The sequence below is a fragment of the Mytilus galloprovincialis genome, chromosome 11 (genome assembly GCF_965363235.1).
Source record: "Mytilus galloprovincialis chromosome 11, xbMytGall1.hap1.1, whole genome shotgun sequence".
NCBI classification, from domain to species: Eukaryota; Metazoa; Mollusca; class Bivalvia; order Mytilida; family Mytilidae; genus Mytilus; species Mytilus galloprovincialis.
The window spans coordinates 28,658,336-28,684,065 of NC_134848.1; the positions used below are offsets into that span (position 1 = coordinate 28,658,336).

Consider the following 25,730-nt stretch of genomic DNA (forward strand, 5'->3'; position numbering starts at 1 on the left):
GCGTGTGAATCTATCTATATCTTTCCAATTCATGAAATAATTGCCACTGAACGTTTACAGAATAAAGGTTTTATGCAGAGGAACAGTATTTATTATGTCTTATAATTAATTGTATTGTAAATGTATCGCAATCTCCAATGTATTACTATAACATTTATCTCTCTTAAGACAAGCATCTTCGTACCAACACCAAGAATCGCCGCAAGCAGACCCTGTTCATGAAGGCTCAAGAATTCAGCACTCTAACAGGCTGCTCTAAATTTATGAAGACTGTAGATAACGATCTACAAAAGTCTTTCGTTCTCAGCACAGATGACTTATACTCTGCTTATCAGCTTGGTAGTCTCAAACCACACAGTACTGAAGAAAGACTCACATATACAGATGACAACCCACACCAGTTTGGGCTAAACCCAGTGATGCCATCCCCCATAAAGATTACCAAAGACAGCCAGCCAAACTGTATTTTACCTGGGGGACTTAAGCAACTTCCGGTGTTTGTAGACAATACCATAGTGACGCACCAAGAAGAGGGAACACCTATGCAATTATCACCACCACCTGTCACTGTTAATGCAACACCATCTGATGAACAAGATCCCATAGCCACCATGGACAATGACTTAGTTCTGAAAGTACTTGATCTTATTGACGAGCACCCCAGTTTGTCTGAAACAACCATAGACCTACTAGAGACCATGAGTACCAGTCATATAGTTGAAGTTGAAGAAGAAGTGACAGAAAGCAGTTCCATAACAACCTGCAGATACTGCAAGACTACTTATGAGGAAGACAATGACAACGGTCGCCAGAAGAAATGGGTGCAGTGTGAGGGTAATTGCAACCAGTGGATGCACAGTGTATGTCTACCCAAGAAACACCCTAGACCTTCAAAGAAGACCAACACTTGGAGTTGCCCTTGTTGTTCTTAAGTTAACCAAAAGACATAGTGATATTGACATTTAATATGTACAATTTATTATATACAACTATGAAAGTGCATGTATAATTACAATATATACAATTAGTAAGAGCTAGTTCAGTTAACAATTGATTGTCTTTTATCATTGTTCCATACTTCTTATTTCTGTCTATGTTTTTATGATCTGCTTATGTAATAAAGTTATTAGTGCTTCCACATATATATATATATATATATTTTTCATTATCATACTTTGAAACTGTTTTCATAAATACAGTCATGAAATAAAAATATTAATCTGAATGTTCTGATAATTTTGTACAATGTTACAAGTTGTTCTTTCTGGTTTTTATTCATCTTCGTTCTCTTGTTTGTCTTGTGCGATTTCTGGTTAGCAATAACGTCTTGTTGTTCGGTGCGAGCCAAGGCTCCGTGTTGAAGGCCGTACATTGACCTATAATGGTTTGCTTTTTTCAAAATTGTTATATGGATGGAGAGTTGTCTAATTGGCACTCACACCACATCTTCCTATATCTATCTAGGTATAGCCTTTTAATTTAAGGTTTCATCTAATACAGTAATCCAAAAAGTGGCTAATTTAACTGAAAAATATACATAGAAAAAAATTAATAAAGCTGTAGTTGGTTCAATGTCACTACTAACACAATTGTTGATACATATTAGCAAATTATCTTGATCAATTATTAAAAAATTGACAAATTTACAGTAAAATGTGCAAAAAATATCAATAAAGGTAACATCTGGATAAATATCCAACAAGAGTGCACACACTGAAATGTCTCGCCTTCTTTACTAATCATTGATATTATGTTGATAGTCCTAAGTATAAAGCTTTATTACAACTGCTACATCAACTTAACATTAACCAAGACAGCTAAACAAAGACCAATGAACCATGAAAATGAGGTCAAGGTCAGATGAACCATGCCAGGCAGACATATACAGCTAACAATGCTTCTATACAACAAATATAGTTGACCAATTACTTATAGTTTAAGAAAAATAGACCAAAACACAAGAACTTAACACTGTGCAATGAACCGTGCAATTGCGGTCATGGTCAAATAAAACCTGCGGGACTGACATATAGATCATAATATATTTCCATACACCAAATGTAGTTGACCTTTGGCATATAATATTAGATAAAAAGACCAAAACTTAAAAACTTAACTTTGACCACTGAACCATGAAAATGAGGTCTAGGTCAGATGACATCTGCCCGCTAGACATGTACAACTTACAATCATTCCATACAACAAATATAGTAGACCTATTGCATAAAGTATGAGAAAAACAGACCAAAAACACAAAAACTTAACTATAACCACTGAACCATGAAAATGAGGTCAATGTCAGATGACATCTGCCCGCTAGACATGTATACCTTACAATCATTCCATACAACAAATATAGTAGACCTATTGCATAAAGTATGAGAAAAACAGACCAAAAACACAAAAACTTAACTATAACCACTGAACCATGAAAATGAGGTCAAGGTCACATGACACCTGCCAGTTGGACATGTACACCTTCCAGTCCTTCCATACACCAAATATACTAGCCCTATTGCTTATAGTATCTGAGATATGGACTTGACCACCAAAACTTAACCTTGTTCACTGATCCATGAAATGAGGTCGAGGTAAAGTGAAAACTGTCTGACGGGCATGAGGACCTTGCAAGGTACGCGCATACCAAATATAGTAATCCTATTACTTATAATAAGAGAGAATTCAACATTACAAAAATTCTGAACTTTTTTTCAAGTGGTCACTAAACCATGAAAATGAGGTCAAGGACATTGGACATGTGACTGACGGAAACTTCGTAACATGAGGCATCTATATACAAAATATGAAGCATCCAGGTCTTTCACCTTCTAAAATATAAACCTTTTAAGAAGTTAGCTAACGCCGCCGCCGCCGTAGCCGCCGGATCACTATACCTATGTCGAGCTTTCTGCAACAAAAGTTGCAGGCTCGACAAAAAGTAGAAAATTTTACTGAGAAAAATTTGCATTTTTTTCAATAAAGCTATGGTTTGTTTAAACTTACTTCATATACTATTGCACCCCAACGGGGACTGGGGTATAGAAATATGGTCACTTGGTCTTCTCCCGACCGGCAGTAAAACGCTTGCCGAAGTGGGGCGTCCGTTTTGCTGTGCGGGATGTATCAAGTTCGCAGTCACGTCCTGTCAGAAGGGGACGTTAAATCCGATGCCTCGTGTAAAGGGAGTGCCACGCTCTTTGCACGTTAAGAACCCTTGCAACAACTCTTTGAGGGGTCCGTAGGTGGCGTGTTGCAAGGCAAAATTTCTGTCCCTATCCAATATACCCTCATTTTCCAGTGGCAGTCAACTCTCAGACCCTCTAGGTTTAGTAAGTGTAAGCTGTACTAATATATGCTTATATTTAATGCGTTTCCCTCGGTTTTAGTTTGTTACCCCGATTTTGTTTTTTGTCTATGGATTTATGAGTTTTGAACAGCGGTATACTACTGTTGCCTTTATTTTGCATGTGGTCAATTTTAATGCACTGCTACGTTTTCATTTATTTTTTTGTCATTTCGGGAAAAAACTGATTCTCAGAAAGCAAGAAGGTTACATCAGCACATGTGGTACTCTTTATTGTCTAATTCGACTCTGGAACTAGACTATCATGCGATTCACCCATTGAAACTGAAAATTACAGCGCCTCACTTAAAATACTTTTTGGACCTTTTGGATTATAGCTCTACATCTTTTATATAAGCTTTGGATTTCAAATATTTTGGCCACGAGCATCACTGAAGAGACATGTATTGTCGAAATGCGCATCTGGTGCAAGAAAATTGGTACCGTTATCTTTATTACTACCACTGGGTCGATGCCTCTGCTGGTGGACTATTAGTCCCCGAGGGTATCACCACCCCAGTAGCCAGTACTTCGGTACTGGCATGAAAATACGGATTGTTTGTGTTATTAAAATTTACTGTTACAAAATGATAGAAATTATTATAAATTAAGGAATGTATCTCCCTCATGCAAAGCTCTGATTCCTTTCACGGATTTGGCTATACTTTTTGGACCTTTTGGATTATAGCTCTACATCTTTTATATAAGCTTTGGATTTCAAATATTTTGGCCACGAGCATCACTGAAGAGACATGTATTGTTGAAATGTGCATCTGGTGCAAGAAAATTGGTACCGTTATCTTTATTTAAAACACTATACCCCCTCCCCCTTGTGTGTTTACATTGTGGAACAGCAAATGATCATCTAGATGATACTATTCGCAGTATATGAACAACTGTCGTCAACCTCTGTGTGAAATTTGTAGATTATTATTCGATTTTGTTTAAGGTGGATCCCTACAGATATAGCAATTTTTTTTTCACCATTTAATTTTTCTTAAAATTTGAATACATATACTATGAAATGGCCTCTATGAAAATTTGAGTTAAAAATAGTATGTCACCAGACTCGTTTCCATGGTAACGGTCACCAAAGTTGGAACATCACGTGTATGCATAAATACATACCTGATGTAGAAACTCTGGATTATTGTCAAGCCTTTGAAAGTATTTTGAAAGGTTTGTTCTTCATTTATTACAAAAGTATTATTTAAAATGTAAATAAAACACAAATAATGGCACCTTTATTCATTTTCATTGATTTCGGCTCCAATTTCATCAACACTGCTTCACAAAAAAACACAGAATTTGTTAAAAAAAATATTTTTTCTTAAATTTCCAAAAAATCGTCTAATGAATATTTTTTTAAAATTTAACATAAGGTGGTCATAACAATGAGCGTTAAAAAGAAATAAAAAAAAATATGGGTCACCAAACTATTCTTTGCCCGAAAAACGTTTTTAGCTCACCTGGCCTAAAAGGCCAAGTGAGCTTTTCTCATCACTTGGCGTCCGGCGTCCGTCGTCCGTCGTCGTCGTTAACTTTTACAAAAATCTTCTCCTCTGAAACTACAGGGCCAAATTAAATCAAAATTGGCCACAATCATCATTGGGGTATCTAGTTTAAAAAATGTGTCCGGTGACCCGGCCAACCATCCAAGATGGCCGCCATGGCTAAAAATAGAACAAAATGCAGTTTTTGGCTTATAACTCAAAAAATTTTCAGATGAATCGGATAAACCGTTGTTGGGTTGCTGCCCCTGAATTTGTAATTTTAAGAAAATTTTGCTGATTTTGGTTATTATCTTGAATATTATTATTGATGGAGATAAACTGTAAACAACAATAATGTTCAGCAAAGTAAGATTTACAAATAAGTCAACATGACCGAAATGGTCAGTTGACCCCTTTAGGAGTTATTGCCCTTTATAGTCAATTTTTAACCATTTTTCGTAAATCTTAGTAATATTTTACAAAAATCTTCCCCTCTGAAACTACTGGGCCAAAAAAATCCAAACTTGGCCACAATCATCTTTTGGGTTAGTAGTTTGAAAAATGTGTCCGGTGACCCGGCCATCAAACCAAGATGGCCGCCATGGCTAAAAATAGAACATGGGGTAAAATGCAGTTTTTGGCTTATAACTCAAAAACCAAAGCATTTAGAGCAAATCTGACGGGGTAAAATTGTTTATCAGTTCAAGATCTATCTGCCCTGAAATTTTCAGATGAATCGGACAACCTGTTGTTGGGTTGCTGGCCCTGAATAAGTAATTTTAAGGAAATTTTGCTGTTTTTGGTCATTATCTTGAATATTATTATTGATAGAGATAAACTGTAACAATAATAATGTTCAGCAAAGTAAGATTTACAAATAAGTCAACATGACCGAAATGGTCAATTGACCCCTTTAGGAGTTATTGCCCTTTATAGTCAATTTTTAACCATTTTTCGTAAATCTTAGTAATCTTTTACAAAAAATCTTCTCCTCTGAAACTACTGGGTTAAATTAATCCAAACTTGGCCACAATCATTTTTGGGGTATTTAGTTTAAAAAATGTGTCCGGTGACCCGGCCATCCAACCAAGATGGCCGCCATGGCAATAATAGAACATAGGGGTAAAATGCAGTTTTTGGCTTATAACTCAAAAACCAAAGCATTTAGAGCAAATCTGACAGGTGTAAAATTGTTTATCAGGTCAAGATCTATCTGCCCTTAAATTTTCAGATGAATCGGACAACCCGTTGTTGGGTTGCTGCCCCTAAATTGGTAAGTTTAAGGAAATTTTGCTTTTTTGGTTATTATCTTGAATACTATTATAGATAGAGATAACCTGTAAACATCAATAATTTTTAGAAAAGTAAGATTTAGAAATAAGTCAACATGACTGAAATGGTCAATTGACCCCCTAAGGAGTTATTGTCCTTTATAGTCAATTTTTAACAATTTTCATAAAATTTGTAAATTTTTACTAACATTTTCTACTGAAACTACTGGGCCAAGTTCATTATTTATAGATAGAGATAATTGTAAGCAGCAAGAATGTTCAGGAAAGTAAGATGTACAAACACATCACCATCACCAAAACACAATTTTGTCATGAATCTATCTGCTTCTTTTGTTTAATATTCACATTTACCAAGGTGAGCGACACAGGCTCTTTAGAGCCTCTAGTTCTGACCCCTCACGAAACAGTCATCAACAGCTGTTTTTTGTATATATTTCATCATCGGTGATCAAAGTGTGACACAAGTTGTCATATACTTTGTTAAACCAACACAGAATAATACAGTTTCACAAGGCAATCAAATGAGAACAATTTTTAGGTTTCTATGAACAACGGTTACCATGGCAACAGGACATGAAGTTGGAAAATTCAAGTTTTTTCATTGTTCTGATGTGCAACAGTTACAGCCGAACAGACAATAAGAGTTCAAATAACCATGATTTCAGGACAACACATAGCTTTTATGTAAATGTAAACACATATTATAATACATTGTAATGCAGCTTATATTAGCATTACTGTGGTCTAAAATGAGCAAAATACATTAATCAGAAGTTAGCGAAAATCACCAAATATTTTTTTTAAATTATCGATTTATAGCAGTCTTCACACTGAGTGGCAGCCCTAGCAGCCCAGACTAGTAGAATTGCTTTTAGGCCGGTAAAAATCATTTCTACAGGCCAACAGAATGAAATTAAAAAAAAATTAAAATTTAGCTCCGAGCCTGTAGATTTAACACTGCATCGTGAAGACTGTTATAGATAACAGTCATGCAAGTAAATGGATTAAAAAAGACTTTGTCACCTTTTCCTCAACGATTGATTTAAGATTGATGAAGCATACCTGTAAATTTCAAGACAATAAAATTAAAATGAGGAATGTGTCAAAGTGTCAACAACCCAAACAAAGAACAACAGAAGCTCACCAATAATGTATGGTGATTTTATATCACCAATACCATACATTAAGTTGAATTTACCTGGATCAAAGAGGAATATCGGGAATTTCCTCATCATCCTCTTCATCATCAGTACCAATGTCTGCTGTTTGATTGTCATCTACCTCAGATATGTATCCTCTACCCACCCTACCTAGCATCACATCCAAGTCAATGTCCATTTTGATCATATCTACATTTGCAGAAGGCTTACATGGTAAGTTAGGGAAAGAACATTTTCTACCATTAGTATTTGAGAATGGTCTCATTTTTCACTTACAACTTTAGAAATAATTTTACTATGTCTTGCAGCTTTTTTTGCAATGTTGTGTTCAGTATTACAATTCCTGCATATTTGAGAAATAACTGGTGCTGCTGCAGTAACAGCAGGAATAGCTGTTTCAGTTTTATTGGCGCCCAGACCCCTGATCAACTCTTTGTGATTCCTTAAAGAATGCTTCTGTACCAAGTCGGCCCAGATGGTATTGCCTTGTCCACCTCTCAAATTAACCATACTGCCTTCCAACACTCTAAGTTTTTCCAAAGTAGAAAGAAAACATGTTTCTTTAGTAATGTAATCGACACATTCAAATTAGTATTTTGAAAGGCAAAAATGATTCTCAATGAGACAACTATCCACAAAAGACCAAAATGACACACACATTAACAACCATAGATTCATCTATTAATTAACACTTTGCGTCCTTTATATTTTGCTTGATGATAAGCATTTTCTTTATACACGGATACAAATGATATCGTGAATTATTATTTTACGATTAGAAATGTTCCTGTTATAGTTTATACAGATTTATAAAAGTTCCGCCATTATGTTGTGATCGTTATTTAGAGTGTCACTTTAGAAAGACACACGAAAACCACATTCTAAAAGATATTTTTATCAATATCTGTACATGACGAAAAAAGTAGAAGGTGAGAGGGAAATATTGAGTGACTCATCAAGATTGTATAATGCAGATAACAGTGGTTTCCATCATGTCATAAGTCAAGTAAAATTTTAACAAAACATACTCAAAACTTCTTCAGTTCAGTTAAAATCTAAAATCACTATTGCAACAGTCCATGATAATGATTGTTTATCCGGTAGTCAAATACAGTTGAAGGTTTTGAATATGCCATACTTGACAGAAATTGTATCACAATGTTTAATACGACGTGTAGAATATTGTGATTCATCTTGGGGTTATTGAGCCTACTGTTCGGGAAATAAGGATCAAAAGTAGGGCGAAAGATATTAGATATAGTGTAAATCTTAGATAGAGAATCAGCCCATCAAAATAATCATAATTTATTAAAAATCTGATGAACAAAAAAGACAGAAAATGATTTTCAAAAACACATTAATGAAAATGACAGTTGATATTGTGATACATTATTTTTAGTATATCTAAAATGTATTTCAATATAAATTAAATAAAAATAGACAATAAACTAAAAATCTTTCCAGCAGATATGTGTTTGTCTTTTGATAATCAACCTGTTGCTGCTGTCTACAAAAAAAAAACTGATCTGGTGTGGGATTATTTGACAATATGTCAGGTTCAAACTTTTAAAGACAACTGTTGTGAATAATAGCTTTTCCTAAAATGGAGCTATACAATATTTTAAACTTTATTCTTTTATGAATTAACTTAATAAATATAATTCCACTCAAGTTATCTTTAAATCAGTAGTAACTACCTATTTTCTATGTCAAACGGACATTATTTGAACTTAGCGCCGGTAAAGTAATAGCTATGACTCGGGAGACGGTCCCTCACATTTAACTATCAATATTTACATACTTTAAAGGGCAAGGACACTGGCGTGTTTGTACACAAAAACGTGTTCGGCCCAGGTAGACTGATACAGTCTGGAGGGTTGATGGTGGCTTGATGCAACTCCTTGATGTAGCAAAAACTCCAGTATTTATACTTTTTAAAACAATGGAATCAAACACCGTGAAAAACAACAAGTGTATTACGTAAATGAGGAGATACACACCGAGATCTTCCAACTAAATTATAAGGCAATAGTCTAAAAGGTTAGTTTCCTAAATCAAATAATCCCTTTTATACATGTAAATAAATTTGTAGCAAATTCCTATCCGGGGAAAACCTTGTTTTACTCTATAAAATTGCCTGGTCACTACATTACTCCCCGCTAAAGATCAATATAACGGGTAAAATTGATCCGACTTGCAAGTTAATGAAAGGCACCTCTAAAACATTCTAAAATTTGAAATTTAAAGGTTAAATTCAATTCATAAGCTATACATCAGAACATTTAACAGTTTTAAATGCATATACATTGTTTTATATAAACACAATAAAAAAAATTCAGAGTTCTCCTCTGAAGTGCCTAACCTTAGCAACATTGCTCCATCGGTTTCAATGTAATCAACATTTGGTGTAATAATTGTGTTCAAAAACTTGTGGACATTTCCCTGAAAATGGTGGTTGCCTAACATGCCGTCAATTTTTAGATGACAAATATCAAAGCCCTTAAAACATACCTTGAAGGTTGACTAGTACAATAACGTCATGTGTGCTCTTTCAGAAGTCTATATAAAATGCAAATGATCTTAAATCAAATCAACCAATAACTCAAATTATGGTAATTGCTGACTCACATATAAAATGCATTACTAGGGATATGACATACTTTCAAACACTTCCCAAATGACAACTATTTTACCACAGTCCAATTATTTGAGATTGACTTTTCATAAGACTACAATTCTCAAGCTCCTTTTCATACTTTTCGAAAGTGCCTGTAACCCAAGTCAAGAATATTAGTTTTTATTCATTCGTTTGATGTGTTTGAACTTTTAACTTTGCCATTTGACTAGGGACTTTCCGTTGTGAATTTTACTCGGCGTTCGGATTCAACTTTTTATTTAAAATTTGAAAAGGTTAAGAAAAATGTTTAAGTCATATTTAAATAGCTTACTATTAAATAGTGGTTAAAATCTCCTTGCCATACGTTTTAAAAGAAAACGCTGACTTATCTTTGTCTCACACCAATAAGTCAGACATTCGATTTGTTTAGCGTTCGTGAGTATCAATGTCGGACTAATACAACTCGGATCAGCTTGAATAAAATCTCTGAAATTGCATAATAGGTAGAACTAGGGTTTCCGCTGGCAGTCGCCATTTTCGCATTTTGTGAAAAAATAAAAATTGTGTCGATTAAAATTCATTATTGGCAAAAGAAATATGCAACGATTTTATTTCATCCATCTTGTAAATTCATTTTTTTTTCGGGTTTCTATGACTTTACCTGATCAGACAATACTGGGAATTCACCTTGAACTTGTTACAATTTTGACAGAAAATTAATAATCAGCTGATTGCATTTTAATGTCTGTAAGCATCAATGGACTAATTAAAAAAGGTATTGAAGAAATGATGTGGTTAAATGGCGTCTGTCACATGTCACTTAAAGAATTTATTATTTTTTAACGATGATCAGGAAAGGAAAACGGTTGTTATGACAAAATATGTTCAAAAGCAAAATAAAATCTCCTAATTAACTTTTTATCCTTTAAATTTGATAAACATTTTGTAGATAATTGATTTCAAGAGGGTACTTCAAAATCGTTTTGATGACACACGTGTTCCTAGTATAGTTTTACGTCTCCTTTAACGAAGGTCTGGAAAAGTAAACTGGTGTTATGAAGAAATATAATTCAAAAGTAAGAAAAATCTTTGCCTTTAGTCTTAAACCTTCATCTAGAATGGAAAAATAAATTTGATAAACATATTTAAGACTAATCTCGTATTCCCAGAAAACATAATGATGTTTGCATGAGACAGGCCCTTGTCTCAGAAAAAAATGTCCTATATACCATAATTTAACACTAAGGTGTATAGGAATTTTTTTCTGAGACAAGTGCCTTTTTAAAAGACAATGTTTATGTTTATTCATTTCAATGCAAACTCATTTTCTTTGGGGGAATGTTTTAGAAAGAAGTAAATGTTTGAACGAAAAATATATTGATGTTACTTGGCGAACATTAATAAAACACATACAAAAGTTCTAAAAGAGTCAAGTTATTAGTTATACATAATCCAATATATGTAGGTTTTTAAAATACATTCCAAATATATTTTGAGTTTTAGCACCAACAATCATAACCAAAGCAGCAAGTAAAAGAAAAACAAAAGAATCACATATTTTACACAAGCACAATGTGTCATTGTTGCACACTAAAAGTTCATCTAAAATCATATCATACACACACACACACACAAAATGCATTTGTTTTCTTTTTGCTCCTTGTTGAAGGCCATACTTTGACCTATAGTTGTAAATTTCTGTGTCCTTTGGTGTCATTTACCACATCTTCATTTTTATATTTAGTAAAAGTTGTAATACGTAATACTATATGTTCATGACTAAAGCATTGTAGTATTTCTGTATATTAACTCATATCTAATAACACTTGTATTAGGTATATTAAACAGAAACCAAAATAAATAATTTCAATTTCTGAATGTTGAACAAATTCGATTAAAATAATTCATGTTCATTTGTTTTCATTTCTTTTAAAGTCAAATGCATTTTGAATGATTGCATGGCTGAATGTAAAAACAAATCCAAACACGAATAACCTACTTCATGATCTTTCTTTTCACGTCAAAAAGAAAAACCTTCCCGTCTCCAATATTACAAACAACCAGAATGTTTTCTTTTTTGTCAAAATAAAGCCCAGTCGGACGTGACAATCTATCTGATTCAGTAAGGAGTTCTTTATATCGTTGACCATCATCAGATATTACCACAACAGTGTTGGTATTCGTATCATTGACATACACGTTCCCCTCATCATCTGTTGTCACATAACGTATACTTTTATATTTATCCTTTTTAAACTTCCAAACTAGTGTTCCATCTAACGAGCAGCAGTATATTGATCTCTCGTCTACACCTATTAACCTGTCTTTGTCTACTGTAATATCATGGATACCGTATGAAGGTAAAGGTATAGTACGTATTGTTTTGCCTGTCAAGTCTATCACGATTATTTTACTCCAATCAATAACAACGTACAGGTTGGTATAATAATACGATATTCCGCAGCAGGAACCTGGGGTTTTGATTGCATTAATGACATAACCTGTAGATATATGTATTATCAGTATGGTTCTGTCTTCCATACATGATAGTGCTACGGTGTTTCTACATATGGCTGTTATAAAAAACGGCTTATAAGACAAAGGAATATGATTGATTTCAGTACCGTCTAAATTACAAATAATAGGTCGGTTATAAAAAGAGTCATTTAACACTAATGAATCGCCGATTTTTATACAGCTAGAAATTTGCTTATACTCAATCCATGATCTTGTGATTTTTAACTGTTTACGCAAAGTAACAGAAACAGGAAGGTTGTATTTCACAGGTGTTTGAGCTTGGGTTAACGCAGCTGTTGTAGTTGGAATATTTTCTGAAATAGAACATGATGCATCCAATTAGCCTTCTGGATTGAAGAAATCTAACATTCATACATTGTATTCTATAATAAATTTCCTGACAAAATCGCAATCACTCTGAAGCCTCCAAAAACAATACAAACATAATTAAAAACCAATTGTTCAGAGAACCATTGATGGCCTTTTCACCAGTAAACATCTTTTTTTATATGAAAATATTAAAATTTGTTTATGCAAAGTAATAATATTTTCTTTATTAATGGGAAAATATGTCTTCTACTCTGTCGCCAAAATTTGCTTCTGTAAAAACAGTTATGGGTATTTTGAAAAAATATACATGTATATGTTACATCTAGCCTATCGCCAAACCTAACCTAACCTTTTGAACATTTTTACCCCATGTCAGATTCAGAAACTAGATTCATAAAGAAACAATCTTTAAATTATGAAGTATTAGGCACAATAGTTTTAGAGGATAAGATTTTCAAATGTTAGCAAACTTGATGAACATCTTGTGTAAAATTATCTTTAAAGGGCAATAACTCCTTAATGGGTCAATTGATAATTTTGGTCATTTAACTTTTTTATAGATCTTACTTTGCTGAACATTTATTGCTGTTTACAGTTTTTATCTCTCTAATAATGTTCAAGATAATAGCAAAAAACTGCAAAATTTCCTTAAAACTAACAATTTAGTGGCAGCAACCCAACATGGATTGTTCGATTCGTCTGAAAATTTCAGGGCTGATAGATCTTAACCAACTGAACAATTTTACCCCCATGTCAGATTTTCTCAAAAAGCTTTAGTTTTGAGATATAAGCCAAACATTGTAGTTGACCCCTATGTTCTTTTTTTAGCCATGGTGGCCATGTTTGTCGATGGATCAAATATTGGATACATTTTATAAACAAGATACCCTAAGTAACATTTTGTTAAAATATGTAGGTATTTGGCCAAGTAGTTTCAGAGGAGAAGATTTTTAAATGTTAGCAAATTTGAACATATTGTATAAAATTGTCTTTGAAGGACAATAACTTCTTAAGGGGTCAATTGATAATTTTGGTCATTTTACTTTTTTATAGATCTTACTTTGCTGAATATGTATTGCTGTTTACAGTTTTTATCCATCTATAATTATATTCAAGATAATAGCAAAAAACTGCAAAATTTCCTTAAAACTACCAATTTAGTGCAGCAACACAACAATGTTTAGTTCGATTCGTCAGAAAATTTCAGGGCTGATAGATCTTGACCAATTGAACAATTTGACCCCATATTGGATTTGCCCTCAAAGCTTTAGTTTTTGAGATATAAGCCAAAAAATGCATTTGACCCCTATGTTCTATTTTAGCCATGGCGGCCATGTTTGTCGATGGATCAAAACTTCGGATACAGTTATAAACTAGATACCCTAAGGCACATGTTGTTTAAGTTTAGAGGTATTTGGCCCAGTAGTTTCAGAGGAGAAGAATTTTGAAATAGTTTATGACGACAGACGACGACGGACGCCAAGTGATGGCATAAGCTCACATGTGAGTCATGTTTTGAGTTCCGTTTTGTACCTTCTGATTTTTTGTATTTGTACAGTGTTTTGGCAATAATGCAGTTTAAACTTGAGGGCTTTAGGTTGCACTTTGTAAATACAGCTGTTTCTCAAACCACGCCTCTTTTGGGGAGATTTAGAATATTCATAGATAATTAATTTTGTTTACATACTGGTTCCCAGTTCTGATCTGTAGGTTGCATCTCATAGAGACATAACTTGGCAATGTTTCCAGTAAATATACATGTGAATATTGTTTAAATTGAAATCTGTGGTAACCCTACAGTCGGGGGAGGGGTAGTTAAGAAATTAAGTGTTAGTTTAAACTCTTAGAAGTTGGGGTCAAATAAACGTTGAAAATATTTGCCGCACAGCCCTATATTTTGACCTTTGAAGAAATAGTAGTGCATATAAACTTTCCATTCTAGGATATGATTTTTTTCAAAAGTTCATAGTAACAGTAGTACGGTTTTTACCGTAAAGGGAGTTATTTTGGGAAAATGCATTGTCAATATTTACAGAAATGCAACCTTAAATGGTTTTCTGTAGTCGATTCTTTGGCATTTCAGTTTATGAGAAACATTTTTGGCAAGAATCTGTCTGACATGGCATTTGGCGATATGATTCACAGTTGACGTTGCGTAATCAAATTCTATTGACGTGACGTTGTCACTACATATTGATCTGATCATTGATGGTCATCAACACATCTCGTCTACCTGTAATGTTGATGGAAGAAAGTAAGACGAGTTACTGACGGGAACAATACTGGATCAATATGAAAACACCAGTTTTATAACACTCGATTTCTGTTTTATAAATATTAACAAGTAAATGCATTTTCACAAATAGTAAAATTTATAGAGATAAATTAGTTACCAAGACAAATAGGGAGGAGTGTTGCAGTAATATCATTGTTTGTTCCCCTTCCGTTTGAATGTTTCAAGATGGCGTCCGACATTTGTCCTAATTGATCTATCATTCTATAGTCGGTTTCAAATAACTCGGCCTCGATATCAAATTCTAAGTAAACTGGTTGTCCAATGGTTTTTGATGCAATCCATTGTGTGAACTCTGTAAGATAAATATAGATAATACAAGTTTACATCGAATTGAATCCGGTAATTTGACGTAATTGGACGATAATCTCTTTAATATTGGCGTATTTTGCTAGATTCAAAGATTTTTCCAAATTAATCACCATATTTTATTCAGTTGCTCACATTGTTTGTTGTATTTTTTACAATTTGAAAAAAACTTATTTACTGATGTCTGCTTAAATATGGAATGGTTTAAAAAATACCTTTGAAGTTTTCATTTTTTGTTTCGTGTATTTTAATGTCTGCTGTGTTAAATTGACATCCATTATACAACGAAACCTCTCTGCTACCAACGTTTAAAGATTAAATGTTTTTTTTTACTATAAAACTTTAATAAAAAGATAGAAATGAAAAAGTAAAAATGTTCATCAAGACAATATTATTTAGTGAGAGAACATCATATTTATATATAATTGAACGTTAAGTTAAATGATAATGGTAGCTGCATTTCCTTCTGAAGATCATGCATGAGGTCAACCTCTTCAATAAAGGAGCAAATCGGCCAGCAGTGCGGCATACTTGGCTCCTTTTGGAATGCCAATTGTTTGTTTGTTGTCAATCAAGAAATCAAGCGTTTGGATAATGTCAGTTTTTATAGTTTTTGTTGTTCAAATCAGAGTTGTCCTTACAGAGTACCAGTATTTCTCCCTTTAACAATATTATTTTTTTTCAAACAAAGCACGACCAATTTTGTTAAGTTTTCTTAGTTTGAATTGGGGAATACTTGACGTGTAAAGGGTACAAAAGTCAAATGATTTGATACTATTTAAAGATTGATTGGTTGTTTGCTTAACGTACAGTGGAAAATAGTTCATGCATATTCAGGAAGAGAACAAATCAATAATTAACACAATAGGTGGTTCCGGTAATGGAGGTCGTCCAGGATGAAGGTCAGGGATATTTGAACTGCCAATAAAAATTAAAGGTGAATGAGATCGTGACAGAAATGTTGCCTTGCAACAGGCCACCTACGGACACATCAACAAGCTGTTACAAGGATCTGTCTCTTCATGAGGCATCGGATGTATCGTCCCCAGTCGGACTGCGTACTTGTACAACACGTACAGGCAAACAAACGCCCCACTTTGGCAAGGGTTTAACTACCGGGAGAAGACCTGTAGTGACCATATTACGACTATTGAAAGAATGAAAGAAACTTAGGTTGTAGGTATTCAAACATATCTAGGGAATTTGTTAGTATCCACATCTGGTTCATGCTATCCAACGGAACATATAACAGTCCGGATTCTCTCTTTAGTCTCATGGGAGTATATGGTTGAGATTTCAAGGAAGGTATCTAAATCATATATCATGTTTATATAATGTGATTAACAAAAAAAAAATCATTTGTTTTCAGCTTATTAATTTTAAATTCTAATTTACGACATTTACGAGATTTTTAATATAAATATCATTGAAACCGTAAAGTAGGACTTGGGTATATAATCAGTCTCATCCCTGGCTTTCTTCCGTTCCCGAAGTGAGACCTTGCGAAAGAGGGTGTCGGTTTGGCTGCGAGGGTTGGATAAATTTGCAGCCGCCATCGGTTTAAATGTGGACAATACATCCAACGCCTCGGAACAGGGCTGTGGCAAACTTTCAGCACGTTAAAGATCCGTTTCAACAATTCTCTGACTAGTATATGGCTCTTCTTCCCTATCCTTCATACCTACATCTTTTAATGGTACTAAAAAATTTGGACTTTCAATCTTAGCCTACCAATTGTATTAATTGTTAATTTGTTCTTGTCCCAAAACAAGCAACACTTAATCAATCATAGTTTAATAATTTAGCTAGCATTTAGTTAAGATTCATATCAACACGGAACCAAACAAAGAGCATACGTGAATGAGCATATAGTTATTTATAAGCGCAGGTAAATTATTTTATCGATCAGTTATTACAAACCTTCTACATATAACAAAACCATATTTATACTTTTAGTATCGGAGGTCGTTATGAGTTCCAAAATTTTTCTAAGAAATAAAGTCAGGGTGTTTTGTAATAGTTCATCTGTTTCCAGCAGTTGTGGCAATATATCTATATGTAGAACTATACTCCCTTTAGTGGCAACAATAAATTCTATTCCACTCAAGTCTTTGTTTATCTCGTCTTTAAGGGAATTCAGAATATCTATTGTTTTCTCCACATCCTCCTCGTTCTGGAAGATGATCTGTACACGGACTGTACGTCTTCCTTCTAAATATTATAGAAAGTAAAATAAAATAAAAACAAAGTTCCCAGGAAAATTCAAAACGGAAAGTCACCTAACAAATGGTAAAGTCAAAAGACAAAACATATCACACGAATGAAAAACAACTGTCATATTCCTGGCGTTAAACATGCATTTCCTTGTGTAACAAACTGTGGAATACACCTTGTTTTATAGCTAGATAAACGTCTCATTTAATAACATACCACAAACCGATGTTCTCTGCCAGTTTTAAGTTCGTGTGAGATAAAATCTCAACACTGAATACACGAGGAAAGGTAAAGGTGTTGTTTTACAGGTATAATGCTACCAAAATATCAATAGCTATGGCAAAAGAACATTTATTGAAATCTTCAATTCTTCCTCTTCATGCAAGAAAGGCATTTAACATTTTTTGGTAAATTTCTGAGATCAAAAGTGAAATCCATATACCTTTGGATTTATAAAATCGTCAGTCTGCAGACATTGGTATTGTTTTACAGCAACTACTTTTGAATCTTGCATGTTGGAACAGTTTTGTCAAAGAAACTAACTGCAAATTGAAACTTGAATCAGAATTTCTTTCTTCATTGCTCTTCTCTCTATTTATATTCGATATGAAGTGACTCTTCCCTTTAAACCTCGTGAGTGACGGAGGAATAGCAATTTGGTAACTTTGGACTTTTCAGAACGACATTAAAACCTTACCAAAGTGGGGATGTGCTGAATTTACAGGTACACAACCACGTCCGGTTGGAATTTGAACGTTAAAGTCAAAGTCTCGTGTAAAAAAAGTGCAACGTTCTCTGCACGTTAAAACCTTAAGCAAAGACTCTTTGATGAGTTATTAGGTGACCTATTGTCTTCCAATTCGCCAATCAATCAATCATCCTTTACATATTTATTTTACAGCACACGTTTTTAAATTAGTTTTCTTTTTTTTAATTTTTGTAGGTGAAGAAGCAAACCAAAAATAATATTCATTCAGAAAAATTACCTTCTGACTTTTCGTCCTTTAACAACGATCTCAGATTCCTCAAACTTTTGTCAAAACTTTCTCCCCAGTAAAACTTTATAGGTTTTTTTTCAAATTGCACTGTAAAATTTAAAGATATAAGGCAATTAATAGATAGATATCATCCCTAATATGATGCGCATTTATATAAATAAAAACAAAACGGCAATCAGTAAAAAAAATCTGACATGGGTGAAATTGTTTATCAGGTCAAGATCTATATGCTCTAAAATTTTCAGATGAATCGGACAACCCGTTGTTGGGTTGCTGCCCCTAAATTGGTAGTTTTAAGGACATTTTACTGTTTTTGGTTATTATCTTGATTATTATTATAGATAGAAATAAACTGTAAACAGCAATAATGTTCAGCAAAGTAAGATTTACAAATAAGTCAACATGACCGAAGTTATTGCCCTTCAGAGTCAATTTTTAACCATTTTTCGTAAATCTTAGTAATCTTTTACAACAATCTTCTCCTCTGACACTACTTGGCCACAGTCAATATTGGGGTATATAGTTTTAAAAACGTGTGACGTGACCCTGCCAACCAACCCAGATGGCCGCCATGGCTAAAATAGAACATAGGGGTAAAATGTAGATTTTGGCTTATAACTCTAAAACTAAAGCATTTAGAGCAATCTGACATGGGGTAAAATAATCTATTAGGTCAGGATCTACCTGCCCTGAAATTTTCAGACAAATCGGTAAACCCGTTGTTTGGTTGCTGCCCCTAAATTAGTAATTTTAAGGAAATTTTGCAGTTTTTGCTTATTATCTTGAATAATATTATAGATAGAAATAAACTGTACATCGCAATAATGTTCAGCAAAGTAAGATCTACAAATAAGTTAACATGACCAAAATTGTCAGTTGACCCATTAAGGAGTTATTGCCCTTTATTGTCATTTTTTAACAATTTTCATAATTTTTTGTAAATTTTTAGAATATATTTTCCACTGTAATCATTGGGCCAAGTTCATTATAGATAGAGATAATTGTAGCAAGAAGAATTTCCAGTAAAGTAAGATCTACAAACACATCATGATCACCGAAACACAATTTTGTCATGAATTTATTTGTGTCCATTGTTTAATATTCACATAGACCAAGGTGAGCGACACAGGCTCTCGAGAGCCTCTAGTTTTTTGTCCATATGGTATATTGTGTATACAGAGCTTAAAATGAGAAGACTAACATCTATACTATTAAACGAGAAGACCTCATTTTTGGTGTCGCTTCTCTTCTTTCCACAATAAATTAATCAAGACGACTCTGTGTCCTATATATACAGTGCATAGTCGCATTTGTCATCCATTCATATGATTATTCAGATTGAGTTATTTTGGGAGAAAAACGACAAAAAAGGCATCCGGATATTGTCCCGTCATTGGACGAAATTTTAAGTCAGATTATACTTCCGGTTTGCGTTTTTCTGTATACTTTGAACAAACAAATAGTACGAATAAAGTGTATTTTAATTCTGTTCAGAGTTTATTAAATGGAGAGGGTCTGTATACTATGTAAATTGACCACCATGGATCGATTACTAAACTAAGAATTGAAAGTAAATACACTTAATTTATATAGTAATATACTGATAAGCGCTAAAATTATTCATGTGAACTTTTCAGGCGCGGATCCAGAGGGGGGGGGGGTTCCGGGGGATTGAACCCCCCTTTTATTTGGACGATCAATGCATTTGAATGGGGACATGTAGTTGGAGCCCCCCCTTTGTCCTGGGTTAGGAACCCCCCTTTTTAAAATGGATGGATCCGCCCCTGCTTTTGATACCTTTTCTGAAATTCTCCATACATTAAATATTTTACAAAATTCATTGATTACAAAAAAAAAGATGTGGTATGATTGCCATGTTGAGACAACTCTCCACAAGAGACCAAAATGACACAGAAATTTACAACTATAGGTCAACGTACGGCCTTCAATAACGAGCAAAGCCCATACCGCATACTCAGCTTTAAAAGGCCCCGAAATGACGATGTAAAAAAATTCAAACGAGAAAACTAGCGGCCTTATTTATGTACAAAAAAGGAACGAAAAACAAATATGTAACACACAAACAAACGACAACCACTGAACTACAGGCTCCTTACTTTAATGTTCATAACATACTAAATGTATGTTCATATTGAAATTGATAGAAAACCAAAAATTGGGAATTTTGGAAATGAAAGAGGAGGTATAAAACACTTTACATACTTTTAACTCCGCTCTGAATGCCCGCGATTTCGCGGGTGTGTTCTAGTATTGATTATAACACAAATGAAACGGAAAATATATGTTTACCCTTTCGATGGGGTTCGTGTTGCTCAATTTAAGTTTTTTTTTGTGTACTGTTATTTATCTTTTCGTCGATTTTCGTTTTTGTTTTGCCATGGCCTTTCCTTTGTGTGTTTTTGAATTATGAGAAAATGGACCCCGCAAAGACATTACTAATAAAATTATGACATTAACTACGATGGCAATCATACCACATCTTATGATTCTTATATATTCTTCAAGAAAATATAAACAATTATTATCTACTGTTACAAAAACGAATATGCTTATAAAACGCTGAAGGTTTATATCTTACATTTTATATTTTCTAGCTGCTTTAAGGCGTTCTTGTATTTTGTCTGCATTTGCATATCCATACTGCATGTTTTATTCTCTATTATAACTCGTTTATAATTAGTCTTGTGGAAAAAATATAGATCCATTCTATTGCCAATGTCACGAAAATTGTCGAAGTAATCATCAAATTCATTCTTTTCAATGGCTATGCTGCATCGGTGAGCCAATTTGTTTCTGTAACGACGTATGCGTTCTACATCATCTGCCAGTGTTATATCTACTTTCTCTGGATTACTACCCCATCCTTGTGTAGGAGGATGTACCAGCGAAAACTCTCTTAACAACTTATAGATCAATGTAATGTCCATTGAATCATACGAATTTGACGATTGTGTGTCATTTAAAATAATTTTCTGATCAGACGAGAAACTATTTAAATGCGGCAAGCACATTTGGTACAATTTGTTTGCAGAAATAATGGAGCCGATTATATCTCTGAGGATATTTGGAAAAGTGTCAATAATAATTCGCGAAACTCTTGAATAACGTTCTATATTTTCACTATCTTCATCAACTGTTTGGATAACTACAAATACAGTTAAAACAGTAATATGAATATCTTACTTCATCATTTTAAGAGGCCTTAAAAGATATCCCACAGAAAATTTGGTTTACGGTCAATTTAAGATTTATTGTCCTGAATATCATTAAAAGATGCAGTGGAGAGTAATCTTTAAAGCGAAAATGACGCAATCAATATTTAACACTAACATTTCGTTCATGTAAGATTAAATAAAAAAAAATGTTCATCATATCAGCCGTTAAATAATTTGATACGTGACGATTGATACCTTTACCTTTGGAAACTACAAATTCCGATAATAATTAAGTGAAAGAAACCAAAAATTTGACCTTCCAATATTAGTGAGTATAACACGGGTTTCAATACTTTCTATCACGATCACTCTCTTGAAAAAAACGCGGTTATTGTCAAATATAAAATGTATGTGTCAGACAGTGTGAGAATTGTTAATTGTGTAATATAAGGGTCCTCATTTGGATGAATTTCATAAGTCCTACGGTTAACTTTGTTTGAAAATAAAAGATTATTTATCCGTCAGAAAACATATTCTAGCATCAAGACTTCTACCAATCTTGAAACTGTCGTCATTTCCTTCTTGTTTTTTAATAAACTATCTAAAGTTCAGAGTATATAAAATCAGAAGTGAAAGCCGTGTAACATTTTAAATAAAATCATGAAGAATAGTATCTTGGAAGTCCGTAGCATTTTCTTTTACTAGTATTCAAGATATTATCAGACTACAGATATGTTATTACCATACCATTAATTTGCTGCATAAGTGCAAGTTCTTGAAGCATATCAGTAATATTAATATCAGAGTTCTGAATTGTTTGGTACAACTGTATAGAAGTATCTTGACAGAGATACTTATCCACCCTTTTTAATACATCTTCCGTTTTTTTTTTAAATTCGTCGTAATATTGCTGTGATATTTCCTCCGACTTCTTACGGATAACGTCATTAGTTGCATTTAATATTCTCTGAACATCGTCGCCGATTTCGACTTCTGTATCGTGTGGAACCTTCCCCCACTTACACGACGGTTCGTGGAATACATTTTCGAACCGCAATATTTTATAGCATAGTTCGATGGTGAAGTCATCTATATTTGGAAGTTTTTCCATTAATGATACCTCATTCTCTGTTAAGTCAATAGTTATGTGTTTCAGTTGATATTTCCCTTGCAAACCTCTTGGACTTACACATTCTTTAAAAATATTTTGCATTACATTTGAAAATAGCTTTTTAACAATATTGCCTAGTCTTGCTTGTCTTTCTTTTGATGCAGCAGACATATTTATTGTTGATGTGGTGAACTTGTATGCTACAATAGTAATTTTAAATAATAAGTTTATTTTAGACAACGTAAAGATTGGATATTTGATACGCTAATAAAGAAATTAACATAATAGCATATACAAAAATAAATTGATAGAAGTATTGAATAATTCCCTTGTGCACACGAAGTATTATTTGCCGATCATTGAAGGTTCTTTGAACTACACATTTATTCAGTAATAATTGCTTGAAGTGTAATATTAAAGATCACAGGAAACGATTTTTAACTTTTTCTTTTATTTATCAGATATAAACTTCTTCTTTGTTTTATGCGAACAAAAATAAGAATTATTGTAAAAATCCGTATAGGGTCCATAAAACACCCTCCGAAAGTTCTGTCAGTATCGGTTGTGCTCATGACTTACTTCCCTTGAATTAAGTCTTTTGTCTACGTCAAACGTGTCATAGCTTTGTTTACAGCTGATCACCAAGCTTTGTATATACAACTGATCGTAAAAAATTGTTAAGTATGTGATGTGGACGAATTACCAGAATTAGGAATTAAAGGTTCGTCTGTGCATCCGTATCAGTGTGAACCAACAGTTCTCCCGTGAATACTTATTTCCGAGTCGGAAAGTGATACTGACAGTGACAGCGATAGCAAGTTGAATGCGTCGAACAATGATATGCCATTGCCGGGATTAGAAAACAGAAGTAGATGACCTAAGCTTATTGTAAATCAGCTTTTATTTCTATTCAGTTCATTTGTAATCACATGATCAACACGACGGGTGCCACATGTGGAGTAGGATCTGCTTACCCTTCCGGAGCACCTGAGATCACCCCTAGTTTTTGGTGGGGTTCATGTTGTTTATTCTTTAGTTTTCTATGTTGTGTCGTGTGTACTATTGTTTTTCTGTTTTTCTTTTTCATTTTTAGCCTTGGCGTAGTCATAGATTTATGAGTTTGACTGTCCCTTTGGTATCTTTCGTCCCTCTTTTAAAGCTTATGCTGTAGTATGTTTGTCAATATGCCGAATCAAAATAAAGTTTAACTTACTTACTAACTGTTTGGAATTTCATTTGTTTAAAAAAATGCATATAAGGCTTACATTACAGACCAGCTTGTATTACACGTCTGTAAAGTGATGTAGGCCTTTTAAATTACATGCATGTATCCTTGTCTCATGGGTTTTCATACAATTAAGAATGCATCGTGACGTCACAATTTCATTGAAAAAAACATGCATAATACGAATTCATATGACATACAAAAACATATGACCTCACGAAGAAGTAACAGGAAGCGGCAAGAAGAGAAAAATAAAAGGAAAAAATGAATAATCTAGAGACAAGAAAACAAATATAGCATATGAAAAATCTTAACCATTATTATTTCATATAAATAAATATTTTAAAAATATATTTAAGTTATTTGAGAAGTGGGACTACTATATTGGTATAAATGTATATACATGTAGTCTGGAATGAGAAACAAGATAAAACACATTATAATTTTTTTAAAGATGCATACCATTTACAGCATATTCATGATAGTATAGATGTATGAATCATAAGGAAAACACTAGTGTATGGATTAAAAAAAAATAGGGAAGGGTCATAATTTCCTCATTCTTTAATTTTTCTTTATTCTTTTGGACCCTAATAATTTAATCAGATTGTTTATTATCTATAAATTTCTTTTTTAATCGTAAATAAACTTTCTTGTCGTTAATATTTTTCTCCCTGTAACTAATAAGTGAGACAACTTGGACACCAGGCTCTTTTTTCCCCCAGACAAATGCCAAATCAAGTTCTTGTACCCTTTTTATGCCTTTATTAACCTTTTTTCAGAACAGCAATTATTATACTTGTAATATTTGATTTTTATAGGTATTCATGTAGCAGATCAGGGGCGTAGCTACCTAAGGCTCGACTAGGCACGTGCCTATACATAAATTTGCCAATTATACCCCCTTTGGAAAAAAAAAAATTAAAAAATTAAATTGTCTTAGATAAGAAAAACGATATCATCAGTATACGAGAAGAATTTATCGGTTTTAAATATGCCAAAAGTGTAAACGGTGTTGCCTTTTCTAATACGATCGTTGAGTTTCTTGAACATGTAAACCTTGATACAAGGAATCTCCGTGCCCAGTGTTATGAAGGCGCCGCGAAAATGTCCGGCAAGTATAATGGTGTGCAGGCAAAAATACTAGAGCAATCATCAGAAACTTCCTACATCCACTGCAAGGCACACCAACTAAATTTTGCACTCGATCATAGTAGTAAGGAACTTTGTGTTAGAAACATGATGTAGACTGTACAGGAAATTGCATTCAAATTTGATAATTCGGCTAAAAGCTTGACTGCGAAACGATAACGATAAATAATTCTAGTAATGCACGATGTATTCAAATTTCGTAATGAAGAGTTGATAAAGTTATTGATTGTCGATACAAACCGTTTTTACCATATATTGAACCTTAATATTGACCACATACGGTGTCGGCTGGGATGTCCTACTTTCATCACATGGGAGACAAACAGAAATTTCACTTCAGACAATTGTCATGAAAAAAGTAAAATCACAAAAATACTGAACTTAGAGGAAAACCAATTCGGAAAGTCCATAATCACATGGCAAAATCAAATAACAAAACGCATCGAAAACGAATCGACAAGAACTGTCATATTCCTGACTTGGTACAGGCATTTTCAAAT

At 33.6% G+C, this 25,730-nt stretch overlaps 1 protein-coding gene across 1 annotated transcript in view; it reads left to right on the forward strand.

The window, feature by feature from the left end:
• The first annotated feature begins 542 nt into the window (after positions 1 to 542).
• Positions 543 to 25,730, forward strand: part of LOC143052098 (uncharacterized) — a 109,963-nt gene continuing 84,775 nt past the window's right edge. The window contains exon 1 of the mRNA XM_076225058.1: positions 543 to 834. Coding sequence (XP_076081173.1) covers positions 543 to 834 — 292 coding nt within the window. The remainder of the gene's footprint in view (positions 835 to 25,730) is intronic.